The sequence below is a fragment of the Nyctibius grandis genome, chromosome 2, assembly GCF_013368605.1.
Source record: "Nyctibius grandis isolate bNycGra1 chromosome 2, bNycGra1.pri, whole genome shotgun sequence".
Taxonomy (NCBI): Eukaryota; Metazoa; Chordata; class Aves; order Nyctibiiformes; family Nyctibiidae; genus Nyctibius; species Nyctibius grandis.
The window spans coordinates 37,594,375-37,614,555 of NC_090659.1; the positions used below are offsets into that span (position 1 = coordinate 37,594,375).

Sequence of the window (20,181 nt, forward strand, 5' to 3'; positions counted from 1 at the left end):
ACATTTTATGTCTGTCTTTGTATTAGAAATCCACAGAAAATGCAAATCATTATACAATGAACTGTCTAAAACAATGAAATAAGAGTTTGGGTTCTGTGCCCTTGCAACTTTGATATATCTGTTGTTTACACGCTGTTCTTCTACACATAGTTTGTTGAACATTTGCAAATTAAAACTATCAAGATAATGATACACCAATACAAAAAGAAATCCTCCTTCTCAAAAAAAGAAAACCCAAACCCCAACAACAACCTCCCCCCTAACTTGTTGTATTACTACTCCACAGGAAACTGTTGTGCTGAAAGGAAGAATTAACTGGTCTTTCAACTTCAGCCTTTTTATTGTGAGACAGAAGATCACAGAAGTGTTACCATGGGGAAAACAGCAGCTAAAGGTAAGGCCTGGCAGCTTTTATCCAAGAGGAAAGAAAATAGGGAACCTGCTAAATTCTCTTTTTGAAGGTGGTGGGATATTACTTGACAATTACTTTACTGTTAGGTTAAATAGGACAGTTTATGGTATGTACTGAATACAGGTAAGCTCAAACTTCACATTGTTTTAGAGTAAATATGCTAAATTTAGCTTATACTGGCATTCTGTAAGTGCAACCAAAGCGATTTTGTTCTGTGACAGCCTTGAAGCCATTATACTACTCTAAAATTGAAGAATGTGTCTAGGTGTGACATTAAATAAAATGCAGTGCTTTATTCTGTAACCGCATATAATTTAGCAGGATGATAACTGAGTAGTACAAGGAATCAAATTTTATCACAACGAATGGCATTAGCAGCTGTCTCTTGAAGATAAAATGAAAATTTTTAAAGAAATTCATCCATAGATGCACAGCATACTACGAAGGTGTGATTTTTGGTGTGTCATGTCTGCAGAAGTTAATTGTGAGTTAAGTGCTAAAATAGTGAGACTTAAGAAGAAACAAGGGTGTTTGGGTTGATGAAATAGAGAATGTGAAGAGAGAGAGACCCGCTGTCTGAAACCAGGTTGGTGCTGCTTTTCAAATGGCTAGTCCTCCCTCATAAAAGGCTGCTAACACTTTTGTACTTTTCTTGAGCTCTCCACTTTCAGCCCAAGCTGCTTTATGTTCTTGTGCACTCCCTTGGTAAATAATTGTCTTTTGCTGTAATAGATTTTCTGTAGTGGCAGGAGTCATCCATTTAATTGTTGCACCAAGAGTTTACGGAGGAAGTCTGTCCCCTTCTCTTGTAGGTTTTCTGCATGGGTGTTGTCTAAATATACTAAAAGAGACATCATGTTCCGAGCAGATAAGATAAGAATCCCACTAGGGAAGCACAAAAAGAAGGGAAACGAGACATTTCATATTCACTTTGTCTTGATATCGTCAACTGTGTGCACTGAGGCTTGGTGAAGGGTAGCTAAAAAGTGCTCACAACCCTGTGTGGTAGGGAGTGAAGAAGGCCCCTTCCTGAGCAATGCTAAGTCCTGGGCTTGTCTTAGTAAACTTCATCTGAAGGCAAGTAACTGCGTAGCATGGGAAGAGCAAATGTTTTTGTCACCTAAAAGTGTTTCACGTCTGTCGGGAAGAGACAAGGGATTTCTTTGAGAAAAGGGGTCTCCTGCTGTGTTTTGAACACCTTACAGAGTTTGAAGACGTTAAGGTGGTTAAGAAATAGCTGAAGAAATCTCAAAAGCATGACTGCAAATTACTTTTTCCCCACATTGGACAGCAAGCAAATAGCAAGTCTTAGAAGATGATGCATTGTGCTTCCTCATGTAGCACACCATTCTGTGGTAAAAACTAATACTGTTGACAGAGGTGATGCTTGCTAAGCACGCAGACAAAGCAGTCATCTTGTTTGTTGAAAGGTTAACTCTTCCCAGGGAGAAGTGTTGTGGATTTTTAAAGCATCTTAGACAAGAAGCTGGAGTTCAACTTGGGAGTTTATAAGAGGAACTATACATGGGTCACCAGGATTATCTTTACCAGACCTTATATTCTAAAGGTGCCTTTTCTGATTGTATTTTTTTTTTCTTATGTCGCATTCACAAACCAGTCAAGACAGCTTTGTCTGGTTTCTTCCTTGTCTCTAATTTCTTGCATGATAGATGTGGTTGCTCTTGCCTGTCTTCTGTTGAGTAATCTTATCAGCGGAAGAATTCTGTGATTACCGATATGGTGGGAGTAATGTAAACACATGCAGTTTTGAATCAGTAAGCAGAAAGCACTATGTTAAATAATCTACTCTAATCTTGTTTTGTATCTACTACTTTAGTTTATAAAGTGTGCTGTAGAAAAATTATTAGTTGAACAATAGAATACGCTGCTTTTGTAATTTTAGTATATGCTGTATTCTAATCTTGCTACTTAGAAGAAAGTATTTCACGGGATTTTGAAAAAAGTATTTAGCCTATATGTATTATAGGCTAAATGTGTATATATATTTACACAGTGAATATATAAGCTCTCTATATGCTTATATGTATTACTATATTTTTAGCACTTTCTTTGAAAATAATGTCCCATTCTTTCCTTTTTTTTTTTTTTTAAGGAGCTGAGTAGCATGTGATTAAGTCCACACTAGCAGCATTTCATTTTCATTTGTGTTTTGACAAAATGATCTGAAACATTGTGTTTTACAATGGAAAGTAAACTCAGACTTGTCTTTTTAAAAATGGACTTCATGAAGAGAGGAAGATAGATAATGAATTCAGCTGACCTATTTCTTTTCTTTTGTCACAGTGAGCTTCATTATTCTAGAACTAAGTCTCTTCTGTCTCTAACATAAAAATAAAGTTCCCATTTTCAAGTCCACTTTTCAGTTTTGCGGGAATTAGTCACTGAAGGTGGCTAAGTGAAGGAGATGAAAATAAATTACTTTTTATGCCTGCAGAAGTATTTCCCTCTTTTATAATGTAATTTTTGAGGTTTGTCCTGAAAGTTTGACCAAACTCAGTGTATGTGCTGAGGCAGTCATCTTCCTCAGCCCAGTGATTTGACATAATAGTCTTCCATGCCTTAATTTTGTTTTCAGTGATCATTTGAAACTAAATTTACTAGAATTTAGGATATCAAAATCTCAAGTGTATATTGGTGCACATTAAAAAACAAACAAACAAACAAAACACATACAAAAAACCCCAAACCCACACATGTATTTCATGTTTATAAAATTGGATTTTAATCTTATTTTCTTTAATGTTGCTTTCAAAAATAAAACGTAAATTCTTCTCTACCCTGACTACTGACATTGGAAGAGGCACACCAGACCAAGGCATCATAGCAACTGTGAAGTATGGACTGGGAGAAACTCTTCTGAGGTGGTAGTAGATACAGGGTATCTCATGTGAAAACAGGATAGTAATTCTTACTGCTAGTAGCTTTTCATCTGTTTAAACAAAACAGTCCAGCTTTGTAATAGTCTTCCCAACATGGAGGGCTGGAATGCATAAAAGCAAGGGGAGCCTTTGAAAAACAATCTTTATTTTATTCAGACTTATTTTTTTGGATGCTTCTGCATGCGCTGGATGAGTTTTACTTGGGCATTTTAAAGAACAGATTTCTGGCCATCAAAAACAAGTGATAGTGATGGTGCTTTGGGTTTATTATGAATGAAGATGCCTCCACCTCAAATGAAATAGATATTTAAGCTGCTATTGAGGAATCCATTTCCTCTTATTAATGTTTTTATATCTTCTTTTTCTCATAATTTTCTAATGGCTGATTATAAGAAAAATGTATCACTGAGAGTGCTCTGTTTCAGTGTTCGTATTTGCTGTGATATTTGTGAGATAGGCGCTAAACCTAACTGATACAGGAAATAAATAATTTGGGTCGTGGTTGTCAGCAAGAACTCATCTGGTGTCCAGGCTGTGGTTTTTTGCATTCTTTCACCTGTTCTTGATGTCTGTTATCATTAAAGGCTGTCATCTTGTTTGAAGTCTGGTACTGTTGGGCAGATACTCTTTCATGACTTTGTCCTTTCAAGCTTTGGGTGTTCGCAGGAAGCAGTTATTAGTTCTGTTCTTCAACGAGTCTCTTATGTGGGACTCGGTTGGATTTCCTCTTCGGAACTAAGCGGATTGGGAAGCTACCTACTCTGTAAGCTGTCTGCGCGATGCCTGAGACAGTCCCATGACTGTTTTTGGGAAAGCCTGACTAACTGAGCTTGTAGAACATGACAGAAGGCTCTGCTAGTGATTGCCACCGCCCAATAGAAAACTAGCTGGATTCAGTTCAGTCCCAAAGAGGCTGGATGGAATATACTTTGATCTGTAGGTGGCAGAAGGTGAATATTTTCCTTGTGTCTTTTCATTGTTGCTGTATTAGTTTTACCGCTGTCTCTTCTCAGGTTCACACTGGTAGCTGTTGTCAGGATGTAGGGTGGCCACTTGTGTGGGTTAAAGCCCTACTGCTGAGGAAGTACCGGGGTTAGAGCTCTGTGGGCACCATCCAGAAGCATTTCAGCAGGTCCCTCTGAAGTTGACCTCTGTAAGGACTTTTCTTTGGGAATCTGCCAAGTGCTTTCAGTGATGTAGAAAATATTTCAAAGCAAATTTTTTCCAAAAGGAGTGTGTAAGTCAAGAAAGAAGACGAAGTAAAGGAGTAAGCATAGCATTTTCTTCCCTTTTCAAAGGATCTTGATTACTCCCCATATCTGCTTTAGGAGAAACAGGTGATACATTTGCAGCATATTTAGAGCTGGTATGTAGCTGTAAGTATGTTTTCTGGGACTATGGAGTCTGGGTTATTCTTGGAAGGTGTCTCGGCCCTGGGTGCGCTAATAGGCTTTAATGGCTATGCACAACCTCACCTGGGGCCTCTCCTCACCCTGCCCACAGCCCAGGACCCCACGTCATCCCTCCTGGGCCATCAGCCCCTGCCCCAGCGAGGCCACAGCAGGGCCAGTCTCCAGCTCCCCACAGCCCTGCATGGCCATGGGTCCCGCTGGGCTGGGCCCACCTGTGGGCTCATGTCCCAGCCCGGCCTCAGCCCAGCCCTAGTGGAGTGCCCCGGGGCTGGGGCTGCTCCCAGTGCATCCCTTGTTGCTCCTGGCTGGGGTGGTGGGGTGGCCCTGGCTGGTGAGGCCCTGCTGGGCTGTCCCTGAAGGGTCCCTCACCTGTGCTATGCCCTGACCAATGGAGGACCACATCCTACCCTGTGCAGAGCCAGGTGGATGGCTTGTCCCCTCCTCACTGACCAGTGGAGGATTTGGGGATTGATGACAGAAGATTGTCATGATTCAGCTCCTGCTGTACATGGCAATTCCTCAATAAATAATGAAAGAAGTGAAGCGGAAATTATGAACATCACACATTGCTCGTCAATACTCTGTTTCAAGAAAAGCCTTACTTACAGAAAACACAGACGAGAAACACTATTAGGGCTTAATCTTTGCTGCAGAACAACTTACTGTATCTCAAATGTTTCTGATCACCAAATGCCTCTTGCTGTAGGTTAGGAGTGTTTTTATTTCAAATGCAAGCCAATCAATAGCTAAAGACTTAAGTGCAAGCAGATACAGTAATCGGCTACCAATAGAATCCTTCGGTACAAGTGAACCATCTCTTCACCTGTAACAGTTGAGGCTAACTAGGACGGCCAAAGGTGTGAGCTGAGGCACATGCTTTCCCAGAGGAGTTGCCCCGTTCCTGGTGCTGAGGCATTTGCAAACCAAGAGAGTTATTCAGCCATGCAGAGCTTTTTAAATCTGAAAATGTACTTGCATTTCATTTGCCAGCTTAGTGTCATATTTGAATTGTGCTTGAATTTCAGTCCACTAGTGTCAAAAGCAAGTCACCAAATGAACATATTTTAAAGACTATGCGGAGCAGGTGGAACTGGCTCCCTCTGTCTTCTCCATTCTAGCCTCCTGGTCCCCCTCTGTGCCTCTCATATGTGCAGAAATATGGCAAAAATTAAATATGACAAGCTCCTTTCTGTATGTATGTGGAGATGAATGGTAGAGAAGGTGGATTCTTCTGAATGATTTTTTTTTTTTAAATAACTGAAATGTGCACTGAGATAGCTGCTTGCATTTGATTATTCAAGAATTTAAATATAGAATGAAATCTTTAACTCAGAAATATGCTTCTAGGGTGGGTTGTTTTTTTCTTATTTCTCAGTTCATAATGGTCTAGACGAGATTTAAAAAGATATTCAGTGATCTTGAGGATCTCAAATTGTGTGTAGACTGAGTAAAGCTGTTAAAAATTAGGGCAGAGTTGCTCTTTGTGGAGCTAATACTACATTTTCTGCAACTAGATTTATTCTGATAATGTAATATAAAGTAGTCAAAAGTTCTGCTTTTTCATGCTGTACTCAATATATTTTGAAAGAAGAATAGCGCAGTGATTAAATTTGTGGTACAGATACCTTTGTGATTATGCACTGAAATGAATAAAAGAAAGTCAATCTTTGGAACGAGACATTCTGTATTGTTTGAAAGCATTCTGTGTTATGCTGGACATCGTTATGATGTGAATATTACATTTATTATGTAATGGAATCTTGTCTTTTAGATTCAAAGAATATTAAAAAAGAGAAAGATGGAAAGAATCAGCAGGCAAACAACCCGTCTTTAAAAAGTGGTAGGTATTGCAGCTGTCAGGTTGTTAGTTAAGGTACCCTAAAAGAAAAAGTGTGTATTTGGATTGTACTATCTCCTGAGGCTTTTTTGCAATCTCTTTGGCTATTACTGGTGGGTGGTTAAAAACATACCATTGCTTTTGTCTAACTATGTTGGGAAAGTATCTTTTGGTATAGAAAATGATGGTTGAAACTGCTTGACTCGAGCCTGATAGTTTTACTAGCTAAGACAAGTACTCATTGTATATATAATCAACAATCACAGAATCACAGAATGTTAGGGATTGGAAGGGACCTCGAAAGATCATCTAGTCCAATCCCCCTGCTGGAGCAGGATTACCTAGACCATATCACACAGGAACGCGTCCAGGCGAGTTTTGAATGTCTCCAGAGAAGGAGACTCCACAACCTCTCTGGGCAGCCTGTTCCAGTGTTCAGTCACCCTCACTGTAAAGAAGTTTTTCCTCATATTTATGCGGAACCTCCTGTGTTCCAGCTTGCACCCATTGCCCCTTGTCCTGTCAAGGGATGTCACTGAGAAGAGCCTGGCTCCATCCTCTTGACACTTGCCCTTTACATATTTATAAACATTAATGAGGTCACCCCTCAGTCTCCTCTTCTCTAAGCTAAAGAGACCCAGCTCCCTCAGCCTCTCCTCATAAGGGAGATGTTCCACTCCCTTAATCATCTTTGTGGCTCTGCGCTGGACTCTCTCTAGCAGTTCCCTGTCCTTCTTGAACTGAGGGGCCCAGAACTGGACACAATATTCCAGATGCGGCCTCACCAGGGCAGAGTAGAGGGGGAGGAGAACCTCTCTTGACCTGCTGACCACACCCCTTCTAATACACCCCAGGATGCCATTGGCCTTCTTGGCCACAAGGGCACACTGCTGGCTCATGGTCATCCTGTTGTCCACTAGGACCCCCAAGTCCCTTTCCCCTACGCTGCTCTCCAACAGGTCTGTCCCCAGCTTGTACTCATACATGGGGTTGTTCTTGCCCAGATGCAGGACTCTACACTTGCCCTTGTTATATTTCATTAAATTTCTCCCCGCCCAACTCTCCAGCCTGTCCAGGTCCCTCTGAATGGCTGCGCAGCCTTCCGGCATCTCAGCCACTCCTCCCAGTTTTGTGTCATCAGCGAACTTGCTGACAGTGCACTCTATTCCCTCATCCAAGTCATTAATGAATATATTGAATAGAACTGGTCCCAGTACCGACCCTTGAGGGACTCCGCTAGACACAGGCCTCCAACTGGACTCAGTTCCATTGACCACTACTCTCTGGCTTCTTTCCTTCAGCCAGTTCACAATCCACCTCACTACCCGATCATCCAGACCACACTTCCTCAGTTTAGCTGCGAGGATGCTGTGGGAGACCGTGTCAAACGCTTTACTGAAATCGAGATAGACCACATCCACAGCTTTACCATCATCTATCCACCGGGTTACATCCTCATAAAAGGCTATCAAGTTGGTTAAGCATGACTTCCCCTTGGTGAAGACATGCTGAGTGCCCCTAATGATCCCCTATCCTTGATGTGCCTAGAGACAGCACCAAGAACAAGTTGTTCCATCACCTTTCTGGGGATGGAGGTGAGGCTGACCGGTCTATAGTTACCCGGGTCCTCCTTCTTGCCCTTTTTGAAGACTGGAGTGACATTCGCTTTCCTCCAGTCTTCAGGCACCTCTCCCGTTGCCCACGACTTAGCAAAGATGATGGAGAGTGGCCTAGCAATGACTTCCGCCAGCTCCCTCAGCACCCGCGGGTGCATCCCATCAGGGCCCATGGATTTATGGACGTCCAGGTTGCTTAATTGGTCCCTGACCCAGCCCTCATCAACCAAGACAGATTCCTCCTCTATCCTGACTTCTTCTGGGGCCTCAGGGGTCCGGGGCTCCTCAGGACAGCCTCCAACAGTATAGACAGAGGCAAAGAAGGCATTCAGTAACTCCGCCTTCTTTTTATCCTCTGTCTCCAGGGCCCCCACCTCATTCATCAGTGGGCCTACATTGCCTCTAGTGTTGGTTTTACCTGCAGTGTATTTGAAGAAGCCCTTTCTGATGTCCTTGACCTCTCTTGCAAGGTTTAATTCCAAGGAGGCCTTAGCTTTCCTAGTTGCCTCCCTACATCCTCTGACAACAGACTTATATTCCTCCCAAGTGGCCAGCCCCTCCTTCCATGATCTGTACACCCTCTTCTTCCACTTGAGTTTGCCCAGCAGTTCCCTGTTTAACCATGCAGGTCTCCTGGTACCCTTCCTTGACTTCCTACTTGTTGGGATGCTCTGATCTTGAGCTCGGAAGAAGCAGTCCTTGAATGCTAACCAACTATCTTGGGCCCCCTTACCTTCTAGCTGTGTAAACATTTTTTTTAGATCATTTAGTGATTTGTCTGTTCTTCTAATACCTTTTCTGCCTCATTTATCTTCTCTTAATGTGTTTGCTGGTGCCAAAGAAGGGCTTTTCAGTTTAATAGCCTGAGTTTTTAGTATTGCTAACAGGATTAAATTGCCTGGAATTCTAATTTTACTTTAAAATTAATCTGTTTTCAAATCATTTTTGTGTTTATAATAAACTGAGGAAACTACACACTTGCCAGAAATGATCCAGCTTTTTATCAAACCTCTACTATCCACTAGACAGCCTCTACCATCCTCAACGGGTGCCATAGGGCAGCATATACATGGGTTTGCTGGCAATTTAGCCTTTGTGAGGTGCAGTGAGAGGGCAGCAGCATCCTTATATACACTTAATATGTTCATGTTGTTTGCTTGGATTTGGGGCAGTAAGAAATGTCATGAGTACTGTTGACTGAAGTAGAAAATCTCTTCAGGAGTCCTTAGTTAATTCTCGATAAAATAACACTGGGTTACTTAAACTCTCACTCTGCTTGCATTTCTGTGCCCTCTGACTCCTAATAGATGGTCTGGTTCAGAGCTTTTCTTGGGTACCAGTGGAGGAGTTCCTTACAAGTAGTGTAGGCACTGGGTGAATGTACTGAGATACTAACACGGTAGCTGGGTAGTTGAGGTGATGACTTTGCATACAAGATACAATACTCTGTTATCACCAGCCGTAGTACTGCTTTCTGCTGTTACCTTTGCCAGACTTAATTCTTCCATTTCTTGGGATCCTAGCAGTCATCATTGTTAGTCTTCCCTGTTACTTTGAGACAGGAGAGGAAGTATATTTGTATCTTTTTTCCCTCTTCTGTAGTGTAAGAGGAGCTCCAGTCAAATTGAACTCGGATAGCATGTCTGTGTTTTAAAATAATGTTGTCTGACATGACAGATGGAGCCCCATAAGACACCCCCCACCGGCAAAGTGCTTCTCATATGTGGATAAGATAACCATATTTCATGAGTCACTGGAAAACGTCCCTGCCTCCTTCTGCAGTAGAGAGCAAGGTGTTGAAAAAGCTTTGTGGAGAAGCAGTGCTAAGCAGGCAAGCCTTATTCTGTCATCTGTGTTCTTCCACGTGAGACTATGCTAGTGCCTGAGCACTGAATAGATTTATTCTGATAATGTAATATAAAGTAGTCAAAAGCTCTGCTTTTTCATGCTGTACTTCTCAATATATTTTGAAAGAAAAATAGTGCAGGGATTAAATTTGTAGTACAAATACCTTTTTGATCTAGTGTCTGAGCACTGAATTTACTCACGAAATACAGACTCAGCTCTGTGAAACACTCAGGAGGAGTGCCTTGCTCAGGATCATGCAAGATCTCTGATTTTCTATAGATGAGATGATCATTTTTATCCTGTGTTGTTGGTGTTGTTGTTGGTGGCAAGGAGGAAGAAAGAGCCTCTTGGTACTGGACGAAGAAAGATGCCTTACAATGCTTTGGGCTGACATCCAAGAAATCTCCAGAGTTTTCACGGGGATGTGTGATAGGAAAAATTGAAGAGGAGAGGAGATATAGAAGTGTGAGAAGAACAGGTGAAAAAATAGACTGAAGTAGGTAGGGAAAAACAGGAGGAGGAGAAAAATTCTAATTGAATGATCACAACATATGGAAGGAGGTACGAAGTATAAAGCAGGATATGAAATACCTTACACTTAAACTACTATGTTTGCAAGAGTATGTAAACCAAAATTAAGAAGAAACCTCATCTTTGACAAAGATAGGTGGTGGGATGAAGACTAGAAAATATACATCTCCGTGTCAAAATTCTCGGATGCATGCCAAGGGAACTTAGGGATGAGAAGACATGAGGTGCTCCATCTGCTTAAACAGTATTTAGGCTATGGTGATACTGTATTAAACTAGCCTAAATAAACCAGAACCTTAAACTCTACCCATATACAAGTGACACTTAAATCATAGTTTTAATCTTCAGTTTAAATTTTGTAAAATTTTGACTTAAACTACATTGAAGCATTATGTACAGTAGAAGAAGACCGGGAGCACGTCAACAAACTGGGCAGTCATGTATTCATGGGAGCAGATGGGACACCTCCAAGCGTGCTGAGGTAGTTGACTGGTGTCACTGTGAGGCTTCTTTCTCATTTTGGAGAGGTCATAGTGATTGGGGAAGTTTCATGATGACTGGAAAAAGGCAAACAGTATGCCCAATGTCAAGAAGGACAAGAAGGGAGCAGCTGGGGAATTACAGGCTGGCCTGCCTGACCTCAGTCTTCAGGAAGACTATGGAGAAAATCCTCCTGGAAGCCATTTCCAAGCAAACAAAGGACAAAGATGAGGTTAGGAACAGCTGAGATAGATTTGCTAAGTGTGAACCGTGTGTGACCGATTGCCTTTTTGATAAGTGATTCTGTAAACAAGGGGAGAGCAGTGGATGTTGTTCATCTCAACTTTAGCCAGGCTTTCTGTACGGTTTCTGTAGTGACATAGAATCATAGAATGTTAGGGGTTGGAAGGGACCTCTGGAGATCATCGAGTCCAACCCCCCTGCCAGAGCAGGACCAATCTAGGGCAGGTTACACAGGAACGCATCCAGACGGGTCTTGAAAGTCTCCAGAGAAGGAGACTCCACAGCTTCTCTGGGGAGCCTGTTCCAGTGCTCTGTAACCCTTACGGTAAAGAAGTTCTTCCTCATGTTGAGGTTGAACTTCCTGTCCTCTAGCTTGCATCCATTTCCCCTTGTCCTGTCGCAGGGCACAAGTGAAAAGAGGTTGCCCCTTTCCTCTTGACACCCAGCCCTCATATATTTATACACATTAATCAGATCCCCTCTCAGTCTTCTCTTCTCCAGACTAAAAAGCCCCAGGTCTCTCAACCTTTCCTCATAACGCAGGTGTTCCTGTCCCTTAATCATCCTTGTAGCCCTCCGTTGGACTCTCTCCAGTAGATCTCTGTCCTTCTTGAACTGGGGGGCCCAGAACTGAACGCAGTACTCCAGGTGAGGTCTCACCAGCGTAGAGTAGAGGGGGAGGATGATCTCCCTCGATCTGCTGGACACACTCTTCTTAATGCACCCCAGGATACCATTGGCCTTCTTGGCCACAAGGGCACATTGCTGTCCCATGGATAACTTGTTGTCCACCAGGACTCCAAGGTCCTTCTCCACAGAGCTGCTCTCTAGCAGATTGCCTCCTAACCTGTACTGGTGCATTTTATTACTTCTTCCCAGGTGCAGGACTCTGCACTTGTTCTTGTTGAACCTCATTAGGTTCCTCTTTGCCCAGCTCTCCAGTCTGTCCAAATCATGCTGAATGGCCGCACAGCCTTCAGGTGTATCAGCCAAACCTCCCAGCTTCATATCATCAGCAAACTTGCTGAGAAGACACTCTGTCCCTTCATCAAGGTAGTTGATGAAGATGTTGAACAGGACTGGACCCAGCACTGATCCTTGGGGGACTCCAGTAGTTACAGGTCTCCAGCTGGACTTGGGACCATTGATTACCACTCTTTGGGCTCTATTGTGTAGCCAGTTCTTAATCCATCTCACTGTCTGTTCTTCTACCTCACACTTCCTGAGCTTGCTCACGAGGATGTTATGGGAAACTGTGTCAAACACCTTGCTAAGGTCAAGGTAGACTACATCCGCTGGTCTCCCTGCATCTACCCATTCAGTCACGACATCATAGAATGCTATCAGGTTAGTCAAGCATGATTTCCCCTTGGTAAATCCATGCTGACTACTCCTGATAACCACCTTCTCTTTTATGTGCTTAGAGATGACCTCCAGAATGAGCCGCTCCATCGTTTTTCCAGGGATGGAGGTGAGGCTGACTGGTCTGTAGTTTGCTGGATCTTCCTTCTTGCCCTTTTTGAAGACTGGAGTGACACTGGCTTTCCTCCAGTCCTCAGGCACCTCTCCTGTTTGCCACGATCTTGTGAAAATGATGGAGAGCGGTAGAGCAACAACATCAGCCAGTTCTCTCAACAATCTTGGGTGCATCTCATCAGGGCCCATAGACTTGTGTGTATTCAATTTCCGTAACTGATCACTAACCCAGTCTTCACTGACTAGTGGAGAGTCTTCCCTCCTCCAGGCTTCCTCTCCTACATCCAGGGTCTGAAGATCACAAGGGCTGGTCTTAGGATTAAAGACCGAAGCAAAGAAGGTATTCAGCAACTCTACCTTCTCTGCATCCTCAGTTATCAGGGCTGCTGCCTCATTCAGCAGAGGGCCCACACTTTCCCTGTTCTTCCTTTTGCTACTGATATATTTGAAGAAACCCTTTTTGTTCTCTTTTACTTCCTTTGCCAGTTTTAGTTCTAAGAGAGCTTTGGCCTTTCTTGTTGCCTTCCTACACGTCCTGACAACTTCCCTGTAGTTCTCCCAACTGACAAGACCCTTCTTCCACGAAGTGTAAATTTCTTTCTTCCACGAGATTTCCTTCAGAAGCTCCTTGCTCATCCATGCAGGTCTCATAGCACATCTACCCGATTTTTTACTCAAGGGAACGCACCTATTTTGGGCTTGGAGGAAGTAGTATTTAAAAATTGACCAACTTTTTTGGGCTCCTTTGCCCTCCAGAGTCTTAGCCCATGGGATTCCTGCAAGTAGATCTTTGAAGAGTACAGAGTTGGCCCTGCGAAAGTACAGGGTTGTAATCCTACTTACTGCCCTACTTCTACCTTGTAAAATACTGAACTCCAACATGTTGTGATCACTGTCGCCAAGGCTGTTCCCAACCTTAATGTCCCCAACTAGTCCTTCTTTATGCATTAATACAAGGTCCAGCAGTGCACCTCTTCTCGTTGGTTCCTCCGCTACCTGCATTAAGAAGTTATCATCGATGCACTGCAAGAGCCTTTTTGACTGAACATGTCTAGCTGTGTGGACTTCACAACAAATATCAGGGTGATTGAAGTCACTCATGAGTACCAAGGAGTGTGTTCTAGAGGCTACCTCCAGTTGTCTGTAGAAGGCCGCATCAACATCTTCTTCTTGGTTTGGTGGTCTATAGTAGACCCCCACAACAGTTTCACTCCCCTTTGCATGTCCCTTAGTTCCTACCCACAAGCTTTCAACCTGTTCTACCTCCCCCCCTGGATAGAACTCAATACATTTCAGTTGCTCTTGCACATAAAGAGCAACACCAATGCCTCGCCTGGTTGGTCTGTGTTTCCTAAATAGTACGTAGCCATCCATGACAACATTCCAGTCATGGGAGTTGTCCCACCATTTTTCAGTGATCGCAACTATATCATAGTCATGCAATCTAAGGCAGATCTCCAACTCCTCCTGCTTATTTCCTATACTCCATGCATTGGTATATAAGCATTTCAGGGAGGGAGTGTACTTTCAGCCAGACTGGTGAGCTGTGGTTTGGATAGGTGGATGGAAAATTGACTCAGCTGCCAGGTGACAAGATTTTTGATCAGCAATACAAAGTTCACTTGGCAGCTGGTAGCTAGTGGTATTTCTCAGAGGTCAATACTAGGGCTGGTGCTATTTTATGCATTACTGATAGATGGGGATTGGACAGAACACACTGTCAGTGAGTTTGTGGGCAACATCTAACTAGGAGGAGTAGCTGGTACACTGGAAGGCAGGGCTGCTCTTCAGCTGGACCTTCCCATGCTGGGGAAATGGGCTGACAGGATCAGTGTCAGATTCAAAAGCAAATGGAGAGCCCCGCACCAGGGCAGACTGGAACCCTGCAGCAGCCCAGGCGGGAAGCTGGCTGCCTCGAAAGTGGTTTTGCAGGAAAGGCCCTGGAGTCCTGGCAGGCAGCAAGCTGAACGTGGGCCAGCGGTGTGCTCTTGTGGTGAAAGACGTCAACTGCATACCGAGACATATCAGCAAAAATGTAGGCAGCAGACTGAGAGAAGGAATTTGCTTCTTTTTCGTATTTGTGAGACCATATCTGGAGTGCTGCGTTCAGTTTTGAGCTCCTCAGTACAAGGAAGACACTCTTATACTGGAGTAAGCAAGCTGGCTGCCAGTCCACCAAAAAAATGAAGGTGCTAGAATGCAAGATGTAAGCAGAAAACTGGTACTGAAACCAGAAAAGTGATTTCTTCAGCTGAAATAAGAGAAAGATAATGGGAGATCATCTTGCAGTCTTCAATTACCTGACAGGCAGCTGTAGAGAAGACAGAGCCAGGCTCTTCGCAGAGGTGCAGTGGACAGATGAGAAGGAACAAACAGTGGTTGGAGCACGAGGAATTCCTGCTTGATGGAAGGAAAAAAATCTTCGTGTTGAGGGTGATCAAACTCTGGAAGAGCAGGGGGCTGAACAAGAGACCTCCTGGGGTCCCTTTTAGCTTGAGTCACTTTGTGATTGACAGGTTTGGTCAAGGAGTGATAGGGTATTGATACAGCATTGGAGGGAACATCAGGGGTCATTGACCTGTGGGTCATTGCCTGTAAACCTGTGCTATTTCAGGCAATTACGGCACAAACTGATTTCCTCCATTTTTAAATTAGTCAGACTGTTTGCCAATGCTGATTGTCTTAGATCATTGTTTTAGAGTCTCATTCCTCTGGTGTCTGCAAATTATTTAATTTATTATAAAAGGTGCAGTTATCTTCTCGTGCTGATTTGTTCTTCAGCATAAAAATCCCTTTCTCTCTCTAGTTTTCACCTTGCTGGTGGGTTTAAAAGTTGTGCTTGTTGCATACTAAGTTTTTCTTAAGCTGTTTAATTCAGCGTGCAGGTTTGAGTGGGAAGAGAAATTCATGTTAAATCATTTAGTGTGAGCTAATTTTCTTAAGGATTTCTATTTCTCAGAAGTTACATGTTTTCAAGGGCTTTAGAATTAGAAATACATATAACACAGCTGCTTCTTTACCTGTGCACACTGAGAATACAGAGAAGCTTTTTGTGTAGAGATCTTTTTTCATGTGATTATCTTCCTAGACATGCATCTTACATGTTGCAAACATACATTCATCTCCTCTTTCTATGATTCCAGTAATTAAATGATAATTAGCACCATCTCTGAGAGCTTGGCTTTAATTTAATGCAGTGTATCTTCACAAGTGGAGAGGTTCTGATTTAAACTTCAGATCATTTCTGCTTGATGAAAGAGATTTTGATAGGCAGCATTTAAAGCAAAGAGCCAGGCGATGTTGTTTTCCTCTTGGCTTTATCTGCATCTTGGCTGCTTGTGTTACCTTATGTGTCGTTCTAGTAAATGTTCCCTGGAAAAAAAAAATCCCCGTTTGTTTCCTTCTGTGCTTTTGGGTCATCCCACCAAATTTACATTCCTGTTATAATAATTGAGATCATTTGGGAAATGCTGGTATATGGAGATAATTTTTTTGAAGGAGGTGAACAAGGATTCCTCCTGGTGAAAGGTGCTGTTTCTGAAGTATCTACATTTATATGGTCCTTAACACAGCAAGGCTGTGATTCACCATTACAGCTTTTACATCATGTTAGATCTGAGACAGCTGGGATGTAGCTGACACTTTGTTTTTGCTGGTTTAAATTTTATTGAATTGGGTACTTTAAAAGTTTGCTAAGGTAAACTCTGATTAAAAAACATATTTTTTTTTGGCAACTTTATTATTAGACTCAAAGAAGAATTTTTATAAGATGAAATTTTGCTAGCAGTTCATCACAGTTAATTTTTGCAGCCTACTTGGCCTGTCAATGGAAAGAGCAGTGGATCTGGGGGCTACTTGCTGTGGAAAGCTCTGAAGAGCTTTTTTGTATTCCTGAAATACAAATATCTAACATACATTCAAGTTAATGTACCCTGCCTTTTGTGAGTAATATGAAATCAATGTAACTGTATGAATGTGTGAATAAAATTTTCACTCCAAAGTAGGCAGACTTCCAAGATGTCATATGGAAGTGTCTTTATTATTAGCCTATGTACAGTCCAGACCACCAAATTAACAGCTTCTGGGATTTTACTGGCTTGTTATGTAGAGAACAACCACATGCCCTCTGCAGAGCCGAGGACAAGTCACTCATACGAGTTTGTTATGCCAAAAAAAAAAAAAAAAAAGAAAGGATCTTAGCAGGCCAGGGGGGCAGTTTTCTTCTGCTTGAGGCACTGTGGGGATTGGCCTCTTCTCCCAGGCAACTAGCAACAGGACAAGAGGACACAGCCTCAAGCTGTGCCCGGGGAGGATCAGGTTAGACATTAGGAAAAATTTCTTCACAGAAAGTGTTACTAGGCATTGGAATGGGCTACCCAGGGAGGTGGTGGAGTCACCATCCTGGAAGGTGTTTTAAGAAAAGGCTAGATCTGGCGCTTAGTGCCATGGTCTAGTTGACACAGTGGTGTTAGGTCAAAGGTTGGACTCAAGGATCCCAGAGGTCTCTTCCAACCTGGTTGATTCTGTGATTCTCTATATTTTCAACTAAATGCCATGCCAGTGCAGGCAGGCTCTGGGTTCGAGCCACCACGCATCCTTCAGAGAAGCAGTGTGTGAGTGCTGGAAAATGCTGCATTTGCTGATTGTTTCTTTGCTTCTCCTCTCTCCTGAAAATTGCAGAGATGTTTTTAACTGTGCCCAGTGGCATTTTTGGAAAGATTACTGATAACCCTGATGCGGTCTCTCCATCATGGCCAACGATTCTGCTGTGGGCTGTGGGAACAGCCGTTGCTGAGCCGCTGGGTGGCATCGCTGCATCGTTTTGGGGTTCGTTGGTGCTTTACTCCTCAGGAACATCAGAACGATGCCAACGGCCCAAACAAGAAAAATAAGCAAAAGAGCTCACCCTAGATAATTTAGGAACAAAAATATTAGCTGTGCCATTGTGGTTTTTCTCTTGTGCTTTATCTTAAATTAAGTAACGCTTGCTTATGTCTTTGATGTTAGTACTTCATGCTGTTCCATTAATGCAAAAACTGATAACACTGATTAAATCAAATGCAGAATACACTCACCCATGCACACAAACAATGCCAATGTTAACACTGGAAAAAATACCATGATTCTGTTGCTGAACATTGCCATAATATTTACCCTACAAAGAGAAACCTTTATCAGACTTCAGATTAAAAGAGACACAGATGCAGATGGAAGGCTGTGCTAATCCTTTTGCTTTCTCGTGGACTGGGGATAGTATTCTCAACATACATTTCAACAGAATCTACATGTCTCTGTTTTTCAGCATATATCATCTCAGTACTCTTATGAGGTTATCATGTCAGTCCTGCTGTTAGGTGAACTAAAATACAGAAAGGCTAATGTGATTTGTGCAAGGATGCTTGGGAGATACTTATGCAGAGAATTGAATCTAGATATCCTGGCTTGTGTCTTTGTATGTGAACCACAACAAAAAAAAGAATTTGGGGAAGGTTTATATTGATTTTGCTTATTGTGTGATTGCCCCTATGAATGAATGGTATTCTTAAAGCTACTTCGAGGTAGCTTTTTCTTATGTGTTTTTTCAAAGGTGGAGTTTCTATTTTAGAGTAATTCTGTTCTTGAAAAAAAAATTTCTACAAGATAGTTGTTTTTTTTCCTGTCCCTCTCTTTCCCCACCCTTCCTTTTAATTTAAGTTTCCTTTAAAAACTGTCTGTATCATCTTTATTTTTTATGTCTTCCAGAACAGTTTAATTGGGATGATTATCTGAAAGAGACTGAATCAGTAGCTGCCCCTCTACATTGTTTCAGACAGGTATGCCAGATACTGTTTTGCAAGTGTGTGTGTATGTATACATGTTACAGGGTGATCCTAGAGCAACTTTTATGTTTAGACTGCTTGCAAACTTCCTGTTTTACTTATTTTGATCTCTAGTTATCAGTAGCTTACAGTTTTGGCAGATGCTAGCTGCTGAAATTTTATATTTTTGGTTTCTGCCTCAAGCCAGACTTTGAGGGTTTCATTAAAATTGCAGCTTTGGACTCTGTTTTCATTTGAAAGAAGACTAGTTAATGAAAACAGATAGTCTTATCAGAGTTCAAAAATATTTTCTACTTTTTTCAGTAATCTTAGAGGTACCGTGGTTTTAGTGACAATTAAAATTTGGCTGATCATCAGAGAAGCCCTTCTCCTGCCCCATTTCTGAAAGAATCCTTTCAGTTCTGGCTAGCTATGAGATGTACATGTATGAATTCATTCACCACTTATTTTCTGTGTCTCTCATATATGTTGAATTTTGTCTCTTTCTGAGCAGGGTGATTTTTACTAAGGAGTAACAGATACTGAAGTTAAAAAAAAACAAATCAAGGGGAATATATGGGAATTACAAAGGAAATACTGGATTTATAATGAAGGGTGATTAATGTAGTATTTTATGTTTTAAATTGTGCCCTACAACTTTGATTTCCCCCCTGCCTGATGGTTTGGTATGTATTTGCGGATGCAATTTAAATCTACCGTCTTATGTGAGCTAATGAGCTCCAGCTACTCAGCTGTCTGGGGACTGAGTCGACCTCTGCAGGCATCTTGCTCTCTGTAGATGGAGCTGGGGGCTGGTATTTTCCCAAGATGAGAAGTATCTTAGCTGCGTAAAGTTAAATAGGATGAGTTTTGGTCTGTATGCCTTCACTGTGTTAGGAAGATAGATGCTGAAGGAATTGGATAGTTCAGGTTGGTAATAGGTGTGACAGGTGGTGCATGTCTAGTTTAGTGGATTGGGCATGTTCAGAAACGTATCTTCTAGGGTTTGTTGGTAGTCTGATGGTACTGTAAATGACACTGGCCACCAGTGGGGACCAAACAAAAAGCAACATGAACAGAATAGTCTGAGGAGGAGAGGAACCATCACTCAGTGAATCTGAATTAGTTGCAGGAATGGAGAATAGGGAGAGAGAAAGGCAGGTGGTAGCATTTGCTTGTACTAGATCTTGACTCTCATCTCACTCTTGGGAGATGAGGATAAAGGACAAAGACCTCCTCGCATGCTGCTTTCAATGAGAGATGGCTAAGAATAGCAGTGTCCATACCTCTGCTTAGGTGGAGCTTCAGAAATTAATTCTACAGTGTGTGTTTTTCATAGTGGATGCTAGCTTATGGAAGAGACCTCAAATTCTGCTTGGGCAGTGGCAGAGGGCAGTAGCGTATCCCTTGGTCATTCTGAGGTTAATGCCATACTCATAGACCATAGACCACCATGACCAGAGTGTATGCTCCCAAGAGATGTAGCTACTAAAAGAAGTTGCTCAGAAGCCTTTCCTCATGCCTTTCTTTCCTCTTCCTCTTCCCTACTAATGCTCAGGAGGTCCAAACTGAACAACGGAGCAACACCTTAAATAAAGGCGCTTAAGTGACATGATGCATTGACTAAA

General features: G+C 42.3%; 1 protein-coding gene across 1 annotated transcript in view; it reads left to right on the forward strand.

Moving 5' to 3' along the window:
* Window positions 1-357: 357 nt before the first annotated feature.
* SCML2 (Scm polycomb group protein like 2) overlaps window positions 358-20,181 on the forward strand; it is a 60,816-nt gene continuing 40,992 nt past the window's right edge. The window contains exons 1-3 of the mRNA XM_068425148.1: window positions 358-394; window positions 6,496-6,564; window positions 18,498-18,568. Coding sequence (XP_068281249.1) covers window positions 373-394; window positions 6,496-6,564; window positions 18,498-18,568 — 162 coding nt within the window. The 5' untranslated portion in view covers window positions 358-372. The remainder of the gene's footprint in view (window positions 395-6,495; window positions 6,565-18,497; window positions 18,569-20,181) is intronic.